Consider the following 15,496-nt stretch of genomic DNA (forward strand, 5'->3'; position numbering starts at 1 on the left):
ATTCGGTGACCAAAACTGTACACAATACTCCAAATTTGGCCTCACGAATGCCTTATACAACCTCTCCATAACATTCCAACTCTTATACTCAATACTTTGATTTATAAAGGCCAATGTACCAAAAGCTCTCTTTACTACCCTATCTACCTGTGACGCCACTTTTAGGGAATTATGTATCTGTATTCCCAGATCCCTTTATTCTACTGCACTCCTCAGTGCCCTACCATTTACCTTGTATGTTCTACCTTGGTTTTCCCTTCCAAAGTGCAATACCTCACAATTGTCTGTATTAAATTCCATCTGCCATTTTTCAGCTCATTTTTCCAACTGGTCCAGATCCCTCTGCAAGCTTTGAAAACTTCCTCACTGTCTACCACACCTCCAATCTTTGTATCATCAGCAAATTTGCTGATCCAATTTGCCACATTATCATCCAGATCATTGATATAGATGACAAACAACAATGGACCCAGCACTGATCTCTGTGACACATCACTAGTCACAGGCCTCCACTCAGAGAAGCAATCCTCCACTACCACTCTCTGACTTCTCCCATTGAGCCAATGTCTAATCCAATTTACTACCTCACCATGTATACCTAGTGACTGAATCTTCCTAACTAACCTCCCATGTGGGACCTTGTCAAAGGCCTTACTGAAGTCCATGTAGACAATATCCATTACTTCCCTTCACCGATTTTCCTTGTAACCTCCTCGAAAAACTCTGATAGATTTGTTAAACATGACCTACCACGCACAAAGCCATGTTGACTCTCCTTAATAAGTCCATGTCCATCCCAATACTTGTAGAACCTATCCCTTAGTACTCCTTCCAATAATTTGTCTACTACATACATCAAACTTACTGGTCTATAATTTCCCGGATTACTTTTTGAGCCTTTTTTAAGTTTGTCCAACCTCTTGTTATAGCACCTGCACTCTAAACCAGGCAGCTTCCTGATAGATCCCTTCTGCACCCTTTCTAAAGCCTCAACATCTTGCCTAACATGGGGCGACCGGAAAGGAATGCATTATTCAAAATGCTACCTAACAGGTGTTTGATAAACTTGAAGCATAACTTCCTGACTTTTGAACTCAATGCCTCATCCAATAAAGGCAAGCACACCTCCTTAACCACCCTATCAACCTGAATTACAAAACCTGGACCCCAAACTCCCTCAGTTCATCAACAGTTCTGGTCACAGAATGATAGGAAAGATGTCAAAAAAATAGAGAGAGTACAGAGAAGATTTACTAGAATGTTACCTGGGTTTCAGAACCTAAGTTACAGGGAAAGGTTGAACAAGTTAGGCCTTTATTCTTTGGAGCGTAGAAGGGCAAAAGTTTAGGGGTAACACAAGGGGGAATTTCTTTACTCAGAGAGTGGTAGCTGTGTGGAATGAGCTTCCAGTAGAAGTGGTAGAGGCAGGTTCGGTATTGTCATTTAAAGTAAAATTGGATAGGTATATGGACAGGAAAGGAATGGAGGGTTATGGGCTGGGTGCGGGTCAGTAGGACTAGGTGAGAGTAAGCGTTCGGCACGGGCTAGAAGGGCCGAGATGGCCTGTTTCCATGCTGTAATTGTTATATGGTTATATGGTTTTAACTCAAGCAACAACAACAGCAACAAAGTAAAAGAACAAGAGTGAAACGAGCCCCTTTCCTCCATCCCACCCACTTACACACACATACCTCTGGGGCCCCCGGCCTCCAGTGGACTTGTGTAGTTGCAGACTCACATACATTGACTCTGACTCCAGGGCTTCAACCTTCAGACTGCAAGCTTCGGTATCAAACCCAGCCATGGGATCTGGAACTCCAGGCCTAGAAAATCAGACTTTGACAGATTTCGGAACCTGGGACTCACTGACCTGAAGGGGGCGGGGGTTGGTGCAGGGGAGTGTGGTGAACTACATATACCTGTCTGGACATGCCCCCCTCTGCTGACTGCTCCTGTGGCTCCTCCCACAGACCCCGGTATAAAGGCGATTGGAGGCACAGCCTCAGCCTCAGTCTCCAGGATGTAGTGTGGTGGTCATTTGCTGCTTGTTCTTTCTTCCAGCCAATTAAAGCCGATATCTCGCCTCATGTCGCCGAGAGTTATTGATGGTGCATCAGGGAGTCACCAATCCTTGCCCCTAGGACCTGTCGACCACGGTCAATGAACATGGGGATTGCTAGTCTTGGTCCACAGTGCCCCCTGATGTCTGGAGGGACCCGAAAGTGAGTCTGCAACTGTGGAGCCTGTTCGGCGATGAGGTGAGTGAGAACCGCCCTAATGAATACATGGCAACTACTGTTCCCAAGCCTGGCTGCATGGGACCCAAGTCTCCTGCTCTGTCCTCTCCCTGACTGTAGTGGTGAGGAGAAAGGGAGACAAGTCAAAATATGGGCAGACGGTGCTGAATACCAGCTTGTTTTCCGTTCTCATCCACGACAAGATCTTGCTCAGCACTTTCATCAGCATGGAGTAATAGAGCCAACCACAACTTTCTTACCTGCTATCAGGCCTCAATGCAGTGTTCATCCCAACGATGGATGCCCCGGCCGTCCCTACACTTTTGAAAGTCTAGTTTGCTGAATCTCCTAGGAGATTGCAAAGGCACCGAATTGTTTAGTCAGTTCAAAAGTACATACTTAAAAGGGAAATGACTGACTGCAGTGATCGCAGTTCAGAGGAGTTATATCTCTTCGAGTATCTAGTAGTTTTGTGAGCTCTCTGCAAAACATTGCTGTTGTTCGCTGGCACCATCTTGCCTTCTGTTATTGTTTTATCTTGTTCTACCTTAATGCACTGTGTAATGTCTTGACCTGTATGAGAAGCATACTGGACTTTCAATGTCCTTAGTATAGGCATGTGGCAAAAATAAATCAAATCCAATTCCATCCACATTACTGGTCTTGTTACCTGTGGGATAAGGTGCTCAAAGGAAACATCTTTCATTGCCTTCTCTCCTGGGACTCTGATTGGAAATGCTCCACTTGTTAGGTGGTGGAAGTGGAAAGCACAAGGACACTTTAAGACCAGATCCTTTGGGGCGCTAATGTAGCGTAGCGGTTAGCGCAACACAGTTACAGTCATAGTTCAATTCCCACGCGTTCCACAAAGAGTTTGTACGTCCTCCCCATGAACGCATGGACTTCCTCCAGCTCCCTCCCATGTTCCAGAAACAAACCAGTTAGGAGGTTAGTTGGTTATTGTAAATGGTCCTGTCATTAAGCTAAGGTTAAATAGGTGGTTTACTGGGTGTGGGAAGGGCCTGTTCTGCACAGCATCTGAATACATAAAATAAAATAAAGACAGCTGATGTCTACTAATCTGCTTCATTATATCCTGGAATGAGGAAAAGAACAATCGTTCTTGTAACGCACGGCATGCAGCAAACTGGAAAGAACATACATGTTAGTAAAGATTCACTGTGTCTTTGAAGATTTATTATCAACACCATGAAAGTACACTGTGTCATGTTTTACATAATTTAGATCAGGAGAATTTAATCTATATTTCATCATGTTAATCACTATTATATGAACAAAAAGTTCTGTTCAATTTGCCGTTTTCTATGACAGCAATGTAATTTTCATAAAAACTGTACAAAGATATTTGAGCTTGCAGCTTACACTGGCAGACAGAAAATACTATTTGCCCCCAATCTACACATTACAGCATACCAAACAACATTTAAACATACCAAAACATTTAAACATACTAAATAATATCTTAAACATTCACAATGAAGACACATAACACATTTATTTTTACAGGTAAGTCCTAGCAGAAATGCTAGAGATATTTGATATCATTTGTGGTTTTCTTCTGGTGTAGCTTATTTTCCACAACGTTAATCTATATGTCGTTAAGTTTGGCAACGTGTAGACTTAATAGTCGCTTACCTAATGAAAATTCATTTTTATTAAATGACCACATATTGTTCTATTTTCATTGTGGATTACTTGTTTCACAAAGGACAATAGTAATTTTTAAAAAATTTGTTGCATCTCAAACTGGATAAGGGGAAATGCAATTACAAGACAAAACCAAGTTTGAAATAGGAACATCAACTATTACAAACACACAGCAAATCAATTAACGGGTCTTTAGAACCTGAAAGTTTAATGTGTGATGCTGACATTAATTTCTTTGCAAAAGATGACTGGATTGTTGTGTCCTTCCAATATGTCCTGTCAATACTTCTGATATACAGCAGCTTTACATTTTCAAAGTAACATCATTTTCTACAGTATAACAGCTATTTACGATAAATTGAAGTATATTTAATATTTAGTGAATTGATTTCTTAAGATAATTTCCCTCGAGGTTTTGCTCTTAAGATACCAACCCCCTCACATTTCACATAATTATACCATTAAAGCACAAGTTCTATTATGTCTTCGGTGTTCCTGACTCTCCCTATAGCATATTGTCATGACTAGTACCATTCCAAACTAATCATACATGTTCTCATGAAAATGAATTGAATGTTTCAGCCAGCCTGACCACTAAATTGTGATGAACTAGTCCTATGTTTGGCTCCTTTGCCTAGACTGAAGTGGTTGGAAGTCAAGGAGATAGAGCAGCTTTAGATTACAGATTAAGGCAGTGCTCTGAATTAAGTTTAAATGCTTCAGCAGAGTACAACTGCCTTCCAAGTGATTCTAACTAGACACAAAATTAAAACTAAATGTACATTTGGACATTACATACAAAAAAGTATTAAACCGAACTGTTCTGTTAATTATGGCATGCACAGGCAGTAAGAATTTATTTGTATTTTGAAAAGATAAAAATAGAAGAAAATGACTACAGATGTGTTCTGTACAATTCATATTAAATAGGTTCATACTGACAAAGACATTCTTTGTAGGCAGTCCTCTAAGTAACAGGCAAATGGTTTCTTCTGTTCCGACTTTTTCTTCTGTCAATGAGGGCCTTTAATTTTGAATGATCTATTCTAATTGATAGTCCCTCCCCACTCTTTCTCTGCTTGTGCCAACTCTCTTTACAGTACTTATTGATCGCCTGCATTTCAGAGTAACTAAATAGTCCTACCAGATCCTTGTGAAGGACCTGCACTCCCCCCAAGTCGTTGGCAGCGCTCCAAGGCCACGGTGTTCCTTTGCTAATTTTGGAGGAAAGCAATTCTGTATCAACAACCTTCAGCTTGACCTTGGTCACGGTGCTTTTAAAGTTGTTCTCAGTGGCCACACAGTGATAAATCCCTCTGTCATTGCTTTGTACTGAACGGATCAAGAGGCCATGTTCAGTCACTAGAATTCTGTCATCTTGTTTTACCTGTGTGCAAAGAGACACTCATTTTAAAATGCTGTGCAGTTTAAGGGAGAGAAGCATGTCTGAACAAATCATGGCTAGTATTGAATCACATTGTAAAGAGCTAAACCGATAGATAGGAACTAAGAGTAAGCTGGGAGAAAGCCTTGGCTAGTTCTCTTTGCATTCCTGGGAACTAATCTCCCAAGCAACCGGACAAGGCTACCAATATGAAATGACAATAACACAACAAAGGAAGAAAGCCAATAAGTATATTAAGTCCGTAAGACTATAAGATATAGGAGCAGAATTAGACTATTCAGCCCATCAAATCTGCTCTGCTGTTCCATCTTGGTTGATCCCAGATCCCAATCAAACCCAGACACCTGTTTTTTCGCTGTATCCCTGGATGCCCTGACTGATCAGGAAATGATGAACTTCCTCCTTAAATATACCGAAGACTCGGCCTCCACCACAGTATGTGGCAGAGCATTCCACAGCTTCACTAATCTTTGACTAGAAGAATTCTCCTTACTTCTGTTCTAAAAGGTTGCCCCTCAATTTTGAGGTTGTGTCCTTTAGTTCTGGATACCCCCACCATAGGAAACATCCGCTTCACACCCACCCTATCTGGTCCTATCTAAATTCCAGTCAGTACAGGCCCAAAGCTGCCAAATACTCCTCATATGTTAACCCCTTCATTCCAGGAATCATCCTTGTGAACCTCCTCTGGACTCCCTCCGATGACAATACATCCTTTCTGAGATATGGGGCCCAAAACTGTTGACAATACTCTGTGTGACCTGACTAGTGTCTTATAAAGCTTCAGCATTATCTCCTTGTTTTTACATTCTACTCCCCTTGAAATAATGCCAGCATTGCATTTGCCTTCATTACTGCAGACTCAACCTGTAAATTAAAGTAATCAGTAATTCCATAAGATTAAAGAAATAAAAAATATCAAAATCTTGACACAATTCAATGTTCAGACACACACATCCTGTTAATGAACGGACCCCCGAACAGATTATTCAGTGACCTTTCTCGGCAGACAGCAGCAACCTTCATCCAGTTGTTAGCTTTAATGTTGGAAAAGCAGCTTAATGGGCTTGACAAAAGGGCAATCTGCTAAAGCGCAGCGACATGAGAAAGGTCGACTGAGCATCTACCAAGGAAGTGGGAAATGGCGAAGTGATGAGATTTAGGAGAACATTTTATCTTTTTCTGCTGATACCAAAACGGAGGCGAGGGAGGGAGGAGGGCTCCTCCATTCTCTTGGCTCCGCTCCGGAATGTGTGGAGGCAAAGCTGTTACGGATGGTGCACTGACGGAGAATGGAATTTTAGGCATGGCAAGCCTCACTTGATTAAAAAGCAGCAGCCCATTAAAAGAATGCCTGGTGAAACATATTTTCATTTGTTCCATCTGATGTCACTTTGACAAAATGACAGAGTACTTCGCCTATTCTTCCCTGGGGAAATGAATATTATCTTGCAGGCAGGGGAATCCTCTTAGTTTGCACAGATGGCAGATATGTGATCACCGGGACCAACCAATGGTCACGTTAATGTGAGAAGGTTCCACTCTGCCTGTGAAGTCAGAAACAGAGATGAGAATGCCTAATATTCCCAGTCCAGAGGTAATCCCGCTCGAGTCTGACGAAGAACTATCCTGCATTATTGATGTAAAGATCATGTAGTCTGGACGCAGCAGGAATACTTTTCTTTAATGACTTGAGAAACATTTCTAAAATCATTCATGCACATTGCTAGCTATTGCCCCCATAAAAGGGGGAGCCAAGGAGCACACTGACAACGGGGGTAAAGTTGAAGGGGAAATGCTGCAGAGGTTCACGCCATTGTTGATTGAACAGAAATCAAATTGGAATATCTTGGAAATAGCCAAATGGTCAGGTAGCACCTGGGGCAGTGAATGTGAGAGAGAGAGAGTTAACATATTAGGCCAATGACACTTCCGAACACAGAACATAGATTTAAATGAAAAACTAGGTTTAAGGTGCAGAGAAAGGATGAACGGATGGGGGAACTAAAGGAAAGGTGGAGAGATAAAAAGATGAATGGAGTCTAATAAAGGAGGGCAAATGAAAATAGATCCGTCTGGAGCAATTTAATTTGGAAATAACAAACAGATTCTGAAGGTTCCAGAAGATGAAGTAAAATAAAAGTGAATACTTGAAATGTGAGATGTGAAGTTGGAAATGTTGATTAAAAGTACTCACTTCCTTTCTTCTGTCATTTTCCTTCTGCATCAACCATTTGACGGACGCTTGGGGTGACTTCGGTGTGCACTCGAGGAAGGCAGTGCTGTTTTTCACTCCGTATTGCAGAGACTCAGCAGCATTTCTGTATGCTGAGATTAATACACATCTTAAACATACTTACGACACATGTATTACATTACTAATTAAGAGTCAAGAAGCTTGAACTGTTGACCGCAATGCAAGATATTCCTGGATGCCACAGGTTCTATTCTTTTGGACCAGTGGGACATGAAAAGCCGACTGAAGTCCATGTGGACCATGACGTGACAAGCATGCTCTGTTATCAAATTATTCAGAATTTTTCAAGGAGGTGACTACTAGATTAGTCAGGCAAGACTTCTACTTTGTCATATGCAAGCCATCCCTGGATCTCAAGGTGCCAATTAATCCTGCCTCCCAGAATTTCTTTTCCCAATACTCTAACTTCTCTTTGGTGCCATATAATTTCAGAAAAAGGCATATATGCAAATAATCTATAATATTTGGATGGATTTTGATTTTGTCTCAAAACAGATGCTGATGAGTTTATGGAAGTTAAGGCTTGCATATAAATAGTAACAGACAAACTGAGGGGACATTTTGCACAAATTTAAGTGCATTTTGTGTAATTAAAATGCTTTAAGTACATTCCAATTCAAAACTGTAATTCAATTTTTCCTCCCACTGATACACAATGATAAGTTAACAGTTTTATATTTTTCTTGAAGCAAATTCCACACATGATAACTCAGGCAAACATCCGAAAGAGTGTCTCATTCAGAACTTGAGCTTTCAAGATTGTGATTTTTGAAGGGAAGTTGATAATGAATAATTTTGATAGCAAATGGTGAATGAAAGTGAGATAGATGCTCTGAAATCTTTCAGCTGCAATAATTACTTTCCTATACAATGGCTTGGTTATGTTAGTTATTATTATACAGTCAATCGTTTGGCATGTGTTATGTATGATCTTTCAGTATGCCAATGCACATCACCAATGCAAGCAACTGTGAGAATAGGTAGACTCGAAAGGGTCTTTTTCTAGCAGCTGACACGACATTACATTATCAAGAAATTAGTTATACTTTCAGAACAGTTTATAATGGAAGAAAAAGGTCATATTTTGAGGGTAAGAAAAACGAAAAATAAACTAAGGTTATTGAAGACGCTTCTGAAGGCCGGTAAAGAATTTGCCAGCTGCAAAGAAAAATATCCAGAGTCGAAAGGCTGAGATACTGTTTAATAGTGTGGTTAAGACCCAGGAGAAAATACTTCATAGAATGCATTTTTCTGTTTTTCGGGTTTCTGTAATGATAAGAAACAGGCACTCCCATCAGCTCTGATAACATTAAAAATATGCAGACCAGGGGTGGAGCCCAGCAGGCAAGCTAGCACACGCAGGGACACAACTCCTAACATTCATCTCTTGATTTACAGCACAACACAGCATGCCTGGCAATGTAACTTGGGTCTACTGACTGCTCCATTTTGTCTATGAATGTCAGTGTGAAAGCACAGACAGGCTGCAGCTTTCAAATGTACTTCATAAAATAGCTGCTCTCTTTTTTAAAGGAATGGGATTCCAGAAGAGGATGGAAGGTTCAGTACTTCATTCTAGGAGGATTCTTCTTTATCTATAGTTTTATAAATAGTTTGTAATTTTGGTATGGCATGTAAAAAGTATTTGCTCATCGTTTACTAGGTGGGTAATTCTTTTGACCTTTTTCTGACGATACTTTGCCAAGATGACATTTATGTTTCTTGGCTCCCAAATTAGAAGATGAGTCAAAATGGAATGTACTTTGCCTAAATACACACAGACAAGGACTTCCAGCCATGCCACAAAAATATAGTAAAAACACCCAGGGAGCAGTGAGGGCGAACTTGTAAAACATGCAGTGGACTTATAAGACATGCTGTAATAAGAACAGGAGATTGAGTTTGTTCAGCTTTGTGAAAAAACTCCAAGCAAGCACAATTGCAGGATATTCACATCTGGGTGATTAGGAGAATGACAGCAATGTACTCAGACAGGAAGTGTGATGAATGGTTGCCAAAATTTACCATATTCCACCGATACTATTAACTCACTAGTATGCAAACACTGAGCCAATGAATCAACTTAGGTCTAGTCAACAGGTACAAGTGCAAACACTGAGCACACTTGAAGACAAGAAGTCACCCCAGAATAAAAAACTAAAAAAAAATAACTTATGCAGTCTTGAACAAAATCATCCTGAAGTGACCATTGGACAATTATCTACCTTATTCATGTGGCACTTGTTTATCCAGCATTTGAACTGGGTCACTCCCTTCACTACCAGAGCAGACAAAGGAATGTGTGTGACTAATACTTGTCTATTAATATTGCCAACAGTTATCTCCAGGTTATAATGAACAAGAAGTATTTTAGGATGTAATGTTCCCAGAACTTACCCAGACTCAAAATGTTCTGATGCCACAACATGCTAATGAACTAAATTTTAACTAAGAGTCAGGAACTAAGGAGAAATTACACAAATAAATTTGTCCATTGTTCACTTATGCATTGCTTACATTTGGGACTGCAGTGAACAGTTCCATCTCTAGAACTTAAATAGGAGAAAGAGGAAGTTAAGAGGTCTTTAAAAAACAACACTGAACTGACACTTTAGATGTTTTAAAGAAATAACTCAACAGTTTGGGATCCTTTTTCCAGTAAATGTGATGAATATCTTTAAGATTGCGTAAGGGTTTGTTGATAGAAAGAAAATATTTTCTCCTACAGGCAAGACAGGAACGAGGGTCTCTAAGTATGAGATTGTGACTCACACATATCGCAGGGAATTTAGGAGAAATTTCTCTATCCGCAGAGTAGTGAGAGTGTGGAACTCATCTCTGCAGAAAGTAACTGCTGTAGTTAAGAAAATGTCAAATTAATACAAGGGGAAATAAAAGAACAGAAGAATGTGTTGATAGGGCTGGAATCTAAGTGTGAAGAAGTTCACATGAAGTGAAAACCAACAGCTGGCCAAAATCTCCCTTGATACTGCGTACTGTATTTTCCATAACCCTTTTTCTTTATTTTAAACAAATGCTAATTTGGAACATCTAACTTACTTCCTGTTACTTTGTGTTGATAAGGAATTTGGGGTATTCCATACCTAACTTTGCAGTGTAAATAACTGTCCCATCACTCATAGCAGAGTGGAATGCTTACCTTTCAGATTAAAGCCTCTGCACTGAGTCATTGGGTTGCCATGTCTCACATCCTGCCTACGACTCCTCCTGTGACCAGAACATAAAGAGAATAATGATGAGGTTTGCTCTGCGGGTATCTCTGACCACCTCATGAGCTCAAAGGTGACAGAAGAGATCTTCCATCTACATAGTGGACTCAGTCAGGATAGGTTCTGCAGAAAGTTGCAGGTTTCGGCAGCAGATTCCAGCCTTGGCATGAAGGTCAAAATTGATCTTGCTACGCTTCGAGGAAATTGTTCGTTAAAAGGTGAAGTTTTCTTTGAAACAAGCTAGCTTTGTTCAATACAGCTGAATTTCAGGAAAGAAACTACTATTGCCTAATAATCCAGAATTTCTTCGCTCATGGGGACGTTTTCATTTTGCTTAAGCACAAAGTCAGTCAACAGGCAATTGGACACGTGAGAGGTCAAGCTGTCCTGTTATAAGTAGGTTATTAGGAAACTTCTATCCATCTACAGGGAAGACTGCAAAGAATAGTTTGTTTGTCTCCTTCTTTTAAATGTTGAACTTCTTACTTAACGGCCCAACTGGGAATTCATCAGCGTTAAACTGAGCAGATTGATTGTGTCATCTGGTATCATTTGAGTCCTGAGTTGAATCCTCAATTTAAATATCATATTACCTCTCCACTTCTGCTGCTGCTGCTGTCCTCACTGAAAAACATTTCAACCTCATCTGCTCCACAAATGTGTGCAATGGCGATTATGAGCGGAGTCTGAATAGGCGATTAGTTTAATCAAAAGTAAAACTTGAAAGGAATCATTCATGGGTGTAACGTGCTGGTTCAGTGTTTGATATTCCCCTTACAGCTCCAAATTGCACACCTATTCAGAAACTCTCATTAAAAACAGAGCCTTTCTCCTCAGGCTGGTGAATACATCGCCTTTCATGGGGATGAAAGCTCTATTCAAATCAGCGCTGGCCCTAGAGAATGCGACAAATACTCTACACTTAAAGTACTAATTATGAGTTTGTCCCTTCCTTTGCAAATTCAGCATTACAGAACTGCTTTCATGTCAACAGGGACACTGCTTGTTTACTTGAATGGCTGAACTGAGACCATGGTTGCCCAATCGTTAGGATTCAGGTGGTTGATCTGAAGGCTCCTTGGTTTTACAGACAAGGTATCCGGAGAAACCCGCCTAGCAGGGTTTGGTGGTTCTAGTATCATCTGGCCTATGGAGGAGGAACAGGGCAATAGTCTTATAGATTTCTTTTTGAGCTGCAAACTTCTTTAACTCAATGGCTTAACATAATCTTTGAAACCCCACACAGGACACAAATATAAATATTAAATATATAAACATGAATATAAACATATAAAAATTCTTACTTCAGTGGTTGGTAAGTTGATGGAGAAGATCCTGAGAGGCAGGATTTATGAACATTTGGAGAGGGATAATATGATTAGGAATAGTCAGCATGTCTTTGTCAAAAGCAGGTCGTGCCTTACAAACCTGTTGAATTTTTTGGGGATGTGACTAAACACGTTGATGAAGGAAGAGCAGTAGATGTAGTGTATATGGATTTCAGCAAGGCATTTGATAAGGTACCCCATGCAAGGCATATTGAGAAAGTAAGGAGGCATGGGATCCAAGGGGCCATTGATTTGAGGTTCCAGAACTGTCTTGCCTACAGAAGGCAAGAAGTAGTTGTAGATGGGTCATATTCTGCATGGAGGTTGGTGACCAGTGGTGTGCCTCAGGGATCTGTTCTGGGACCCCTACTCTTTGTGATTTTTATAAATGACCTGGATGAGGAAGTGGAGGGGTGAGTTAGTAAATTTGCTGATGATACAAAGGTTGGATGTGTTGTGGATAGTGTGGAGAGTTGTTAGAGGCTACAGCGGGATATTGATAGGATGCAAAATTGGGCTGAGAAGTGGCAGATGGAGTTCAAGCCAGATAAATGTGAGGTGGTTCATTTTGGTAGGTCAAATAAGATGGCAGAATATAGCATTAATGGTAAGACTCTTGGCAGTGTGGAGGATCAGAGGGATCTTGGGGTCCGAGTCCATAGGACACTCAAAGCTGCTGCGCAGGTTGACTCTGTGGTTAAGAAAGCATACGGTGCATTAGCCTTCATCAACCATGGGACTGAGTTTAGGAGCTGAGAGGCAATGTTGCAGCTATATAGGACCCTGGTCAGACCCCACTTGGAGTACTGTGCTCAGTTCTGGTCACCTCACTAGAGGAATGATGTGGAAATCATAGAAAGGGGACAGAGGAGATTTACAAGGATGTTGCCTGGATTGGGGACCATGCCTAATGAGAATAGGTTGAGTGAACTCGGTCTTTTCTCCTTGGAGCGATGGAGGATGACAGATGACTTAATAGAGGTGTGTAAGATGATGAGAGGCATTGATCATGTAGATAGTCAGAGGCTTTTTCCCAGGGCTGAAATGGCTAGCATGAGAGGGCACAGTTTTAAGCTGCTTGGAAGTACGTACAGAGGAGATGTCAGGGATAAGTTTTTTTTACGCGGAGAGTGGTGAGTGCGTGGAATGGGCTGCTGGCAATGGTGGTGGAGAAGGATACGATAGGGTCTTTTAAGAGACTTCTGGATAGGTACATGGAGCTTAGAAAAATAGAAGGCTATAGGTAACCTTAGGTAATTTCTAAGGTAGGGACATGTTCAGCACAGCTTTGTGGGCCGAAGGGCCTGTATTGTGCTGTAGGTTTTCTATGTTTCTATGCATTAACTGGAAGATCTATCTGAGTAATTTTCAAGTCATTTGATTGCTGAATGTATACCTCATTTATTAGGACCATGCAACATCTGCTGTTTCACTGACCTTTTGCCAGACAGATAAAACCTGGAGCAAGATTTGCCATCCCAGGCACAGTAGGGGTCTCTGGCCAAGCAGCAGTCAGCACAAGCTGCACCATAGACATGGCAGCGATGGAAGGACACCTGGGCAATTCCTTCATCAGAACTAACGTATAGTTGTTGCTGAAACAAATAGATGATGTTGGTTAATACAGCTGATAACTTTTTATCTTGTTGACTGAAAGCAACCCACTTCTGACACAGTTCAACAAGCAGGATCAAGATGGACTTACGTGTTTCCATAGTTTTGCCCTTCTCACTTATCCAATCTCTTCTTAAATGCATCTACAGTACTATGCGAAAGGCTTAGGCACATCTGTATGTATATAGGTAGGGTGCCTAACATATTTACGCAGAACTGTATTTGTCAACTTGTAGCAAAAAGTGAGTTTGTAAATCTGGTGGGACCAAAGGATGCTGGGAATGGAGAGAGCGGAGCGCCGTGGGAGGGGTGTGGGACAGGTGGCAGAGAAGGAATGCCAGGGAAGGGGTTGGCACGGGTACAGACACACTCAGCCCTGAGACACCAGGCAAGGTCATTTGATTCCAAACAATTGGTTAATTGACCATTACAGAATGTCTGTCTCGCTGGTGCTTCCCATCCCCTCCCTTCTCCTTTTCCCAACAATGATTCACTTCTCCCTGCCTCTTTCCCTCTCTCAGTCCACAGTTGAGACCCATATCAGAATCAGGTTTATCATCACTCACAGGTCATGATTTTTTTTTGTGGCAGCAGTACATAAAATTACTACAATTTCGTGAAAAACTCTCAGGCACCTAGCTATAAGTATGTGCCCAGGTCTTTTGCACAGCTCTGTTTATTAGTTAAGTCTGCTGATCTTGTTAAAGTGGGTTCTATTTTATAAGCATTTTCAGGGTGAAAGGCTCCCCAAAACTCCTTATTGGATTTATTGATGCCATGCTATAAAGACACCATCTGTTCTGGTCACACCTGCAATTGGAAAATTCTTCCCAATCCAACCCATACAGTTTCGATTTTGGCCTCTATTTTCAAAAACAAAGAGCTGTAATCTCTTTTGATTGATAGAATCACTGAACATTAGTTTCACTTCAGTAAATTGTTTTGTACCTTCTCCATTGTCTCTCCTTTGATAATATGGAGACCAGTATTGTTAACAGTAATACAGATATTGCCTAAGCAAGATGTCACACTCAAGCTTTTTGCAATTAAATTTTATTGTTTTAGCATGAATGCAAACCTTTGGAGATTATCCTATCTCACTAATTTTAGTGATATTTGCATGTAACCCATGTGTTATTGTTTTCCCCCTTTAGATAGTTATTTTCCAGTGAATCTGTTTCATCCTGATTTGTTCTTCCAAAATCTACTACACCATTCTTATCCATAATGGAATTAATTTCCAGTTAATTGCAGGAAAGCAGCATCTATCATCAAAGACTCCACCATCTGGGTCATGCTCTCTTTTCGCCACTGCAATCAGGATGAAGGTACAGGAACCGTAGGAGCCACAGGACCCACATCACCAAGTTCAGGGACAGTTACCCCTCAGCTGTTAGGCTCTTGAATCAGTGGGTATATCTTCACTAAACTTCACTTGCCCCATCCTATAACCGATGGATTCACTTTCAAGGACTTTTCATTTCATGTTCTCGATATTTATTGTTTATTACTTTATTATTTTTTTTCTTCCCTTTTTGTTGTTTGTTGTTTTTTTTTGTGCATTGGCTGTTGCCTGTTCAAGTTGGGCATGGTCTTTCATTGTCTTTAGTGTGTTTCTTGTATCTAACATGAATGCTCGCAAGAAAAGGAATTTTAGGATTGTACATGGTGTCTTATGTGTACTTTGATATTAAACTTACTTTGAACTTTTGAACTTTAATTCTGCAGGCTTTCCTGTATATTGTCGTTAATCTCCT

The 15,496-nt window shown here is 40.7% G+C and overlaps 1 protein-coding gene across 4 annotated transcripts in view; it reads right to left on the minus strand.

Moving 5' to 3' along the window:
- Positions 1–3,417: 3,417 nt before the first annotated feature.
- sema3c (sema domain, immunoglobulin domain (Ig), short basic domain, secreted, (semaphorin) 3C) overlaps positions 3,418–15,496 on the minus strand; it is a 143,071-nt gene continuing 130,992 nt past the window's right edge. For all 4 annotated transcript variants that reach the window (XM_059987262.1, XM_059987260.1, XM_059987263.1 and 1 more), the window contains exons 15-18: positions 13,563–13,720; positions 10,728–10,795; positions 7,508–7,638; positions 3,418–5,292 (exon numbers count right to left, since the gene is read on the minus strand). In XM_059987262.1, the coding sequence (XP_059843245.1) occupies positions 4,873–5,292; positions 7,508–7,638; positions 10,728–10,795; positions 13,563–13,720 (777 nt within the window). In that variant the 3' untranslated portion in view covers positions 3,418–4,872. The remainder of the gene's footprint in view (positions 5,293–7,507; positions 7,639–10,727; positions 10,796–13,562; positions 13,721–15,496) is intronic.

The sequence above is a fragment of the Hypanus sabinus genome, chromosome 13, assembly GCF_030144855.1.
Source record: "Hypanus sabinus isolate sHypSab1 chromosome 13, sHypSab1.hap1, whole genome shotgun sequence".
In the NCBI taxonomy this organism is placed as follows: Eukaryota; Metazoa; Chordata; class Chondrichthyes; order Myliobatiformes; family Dasyatidae; genus Hypanus; species Hypanus sabinus.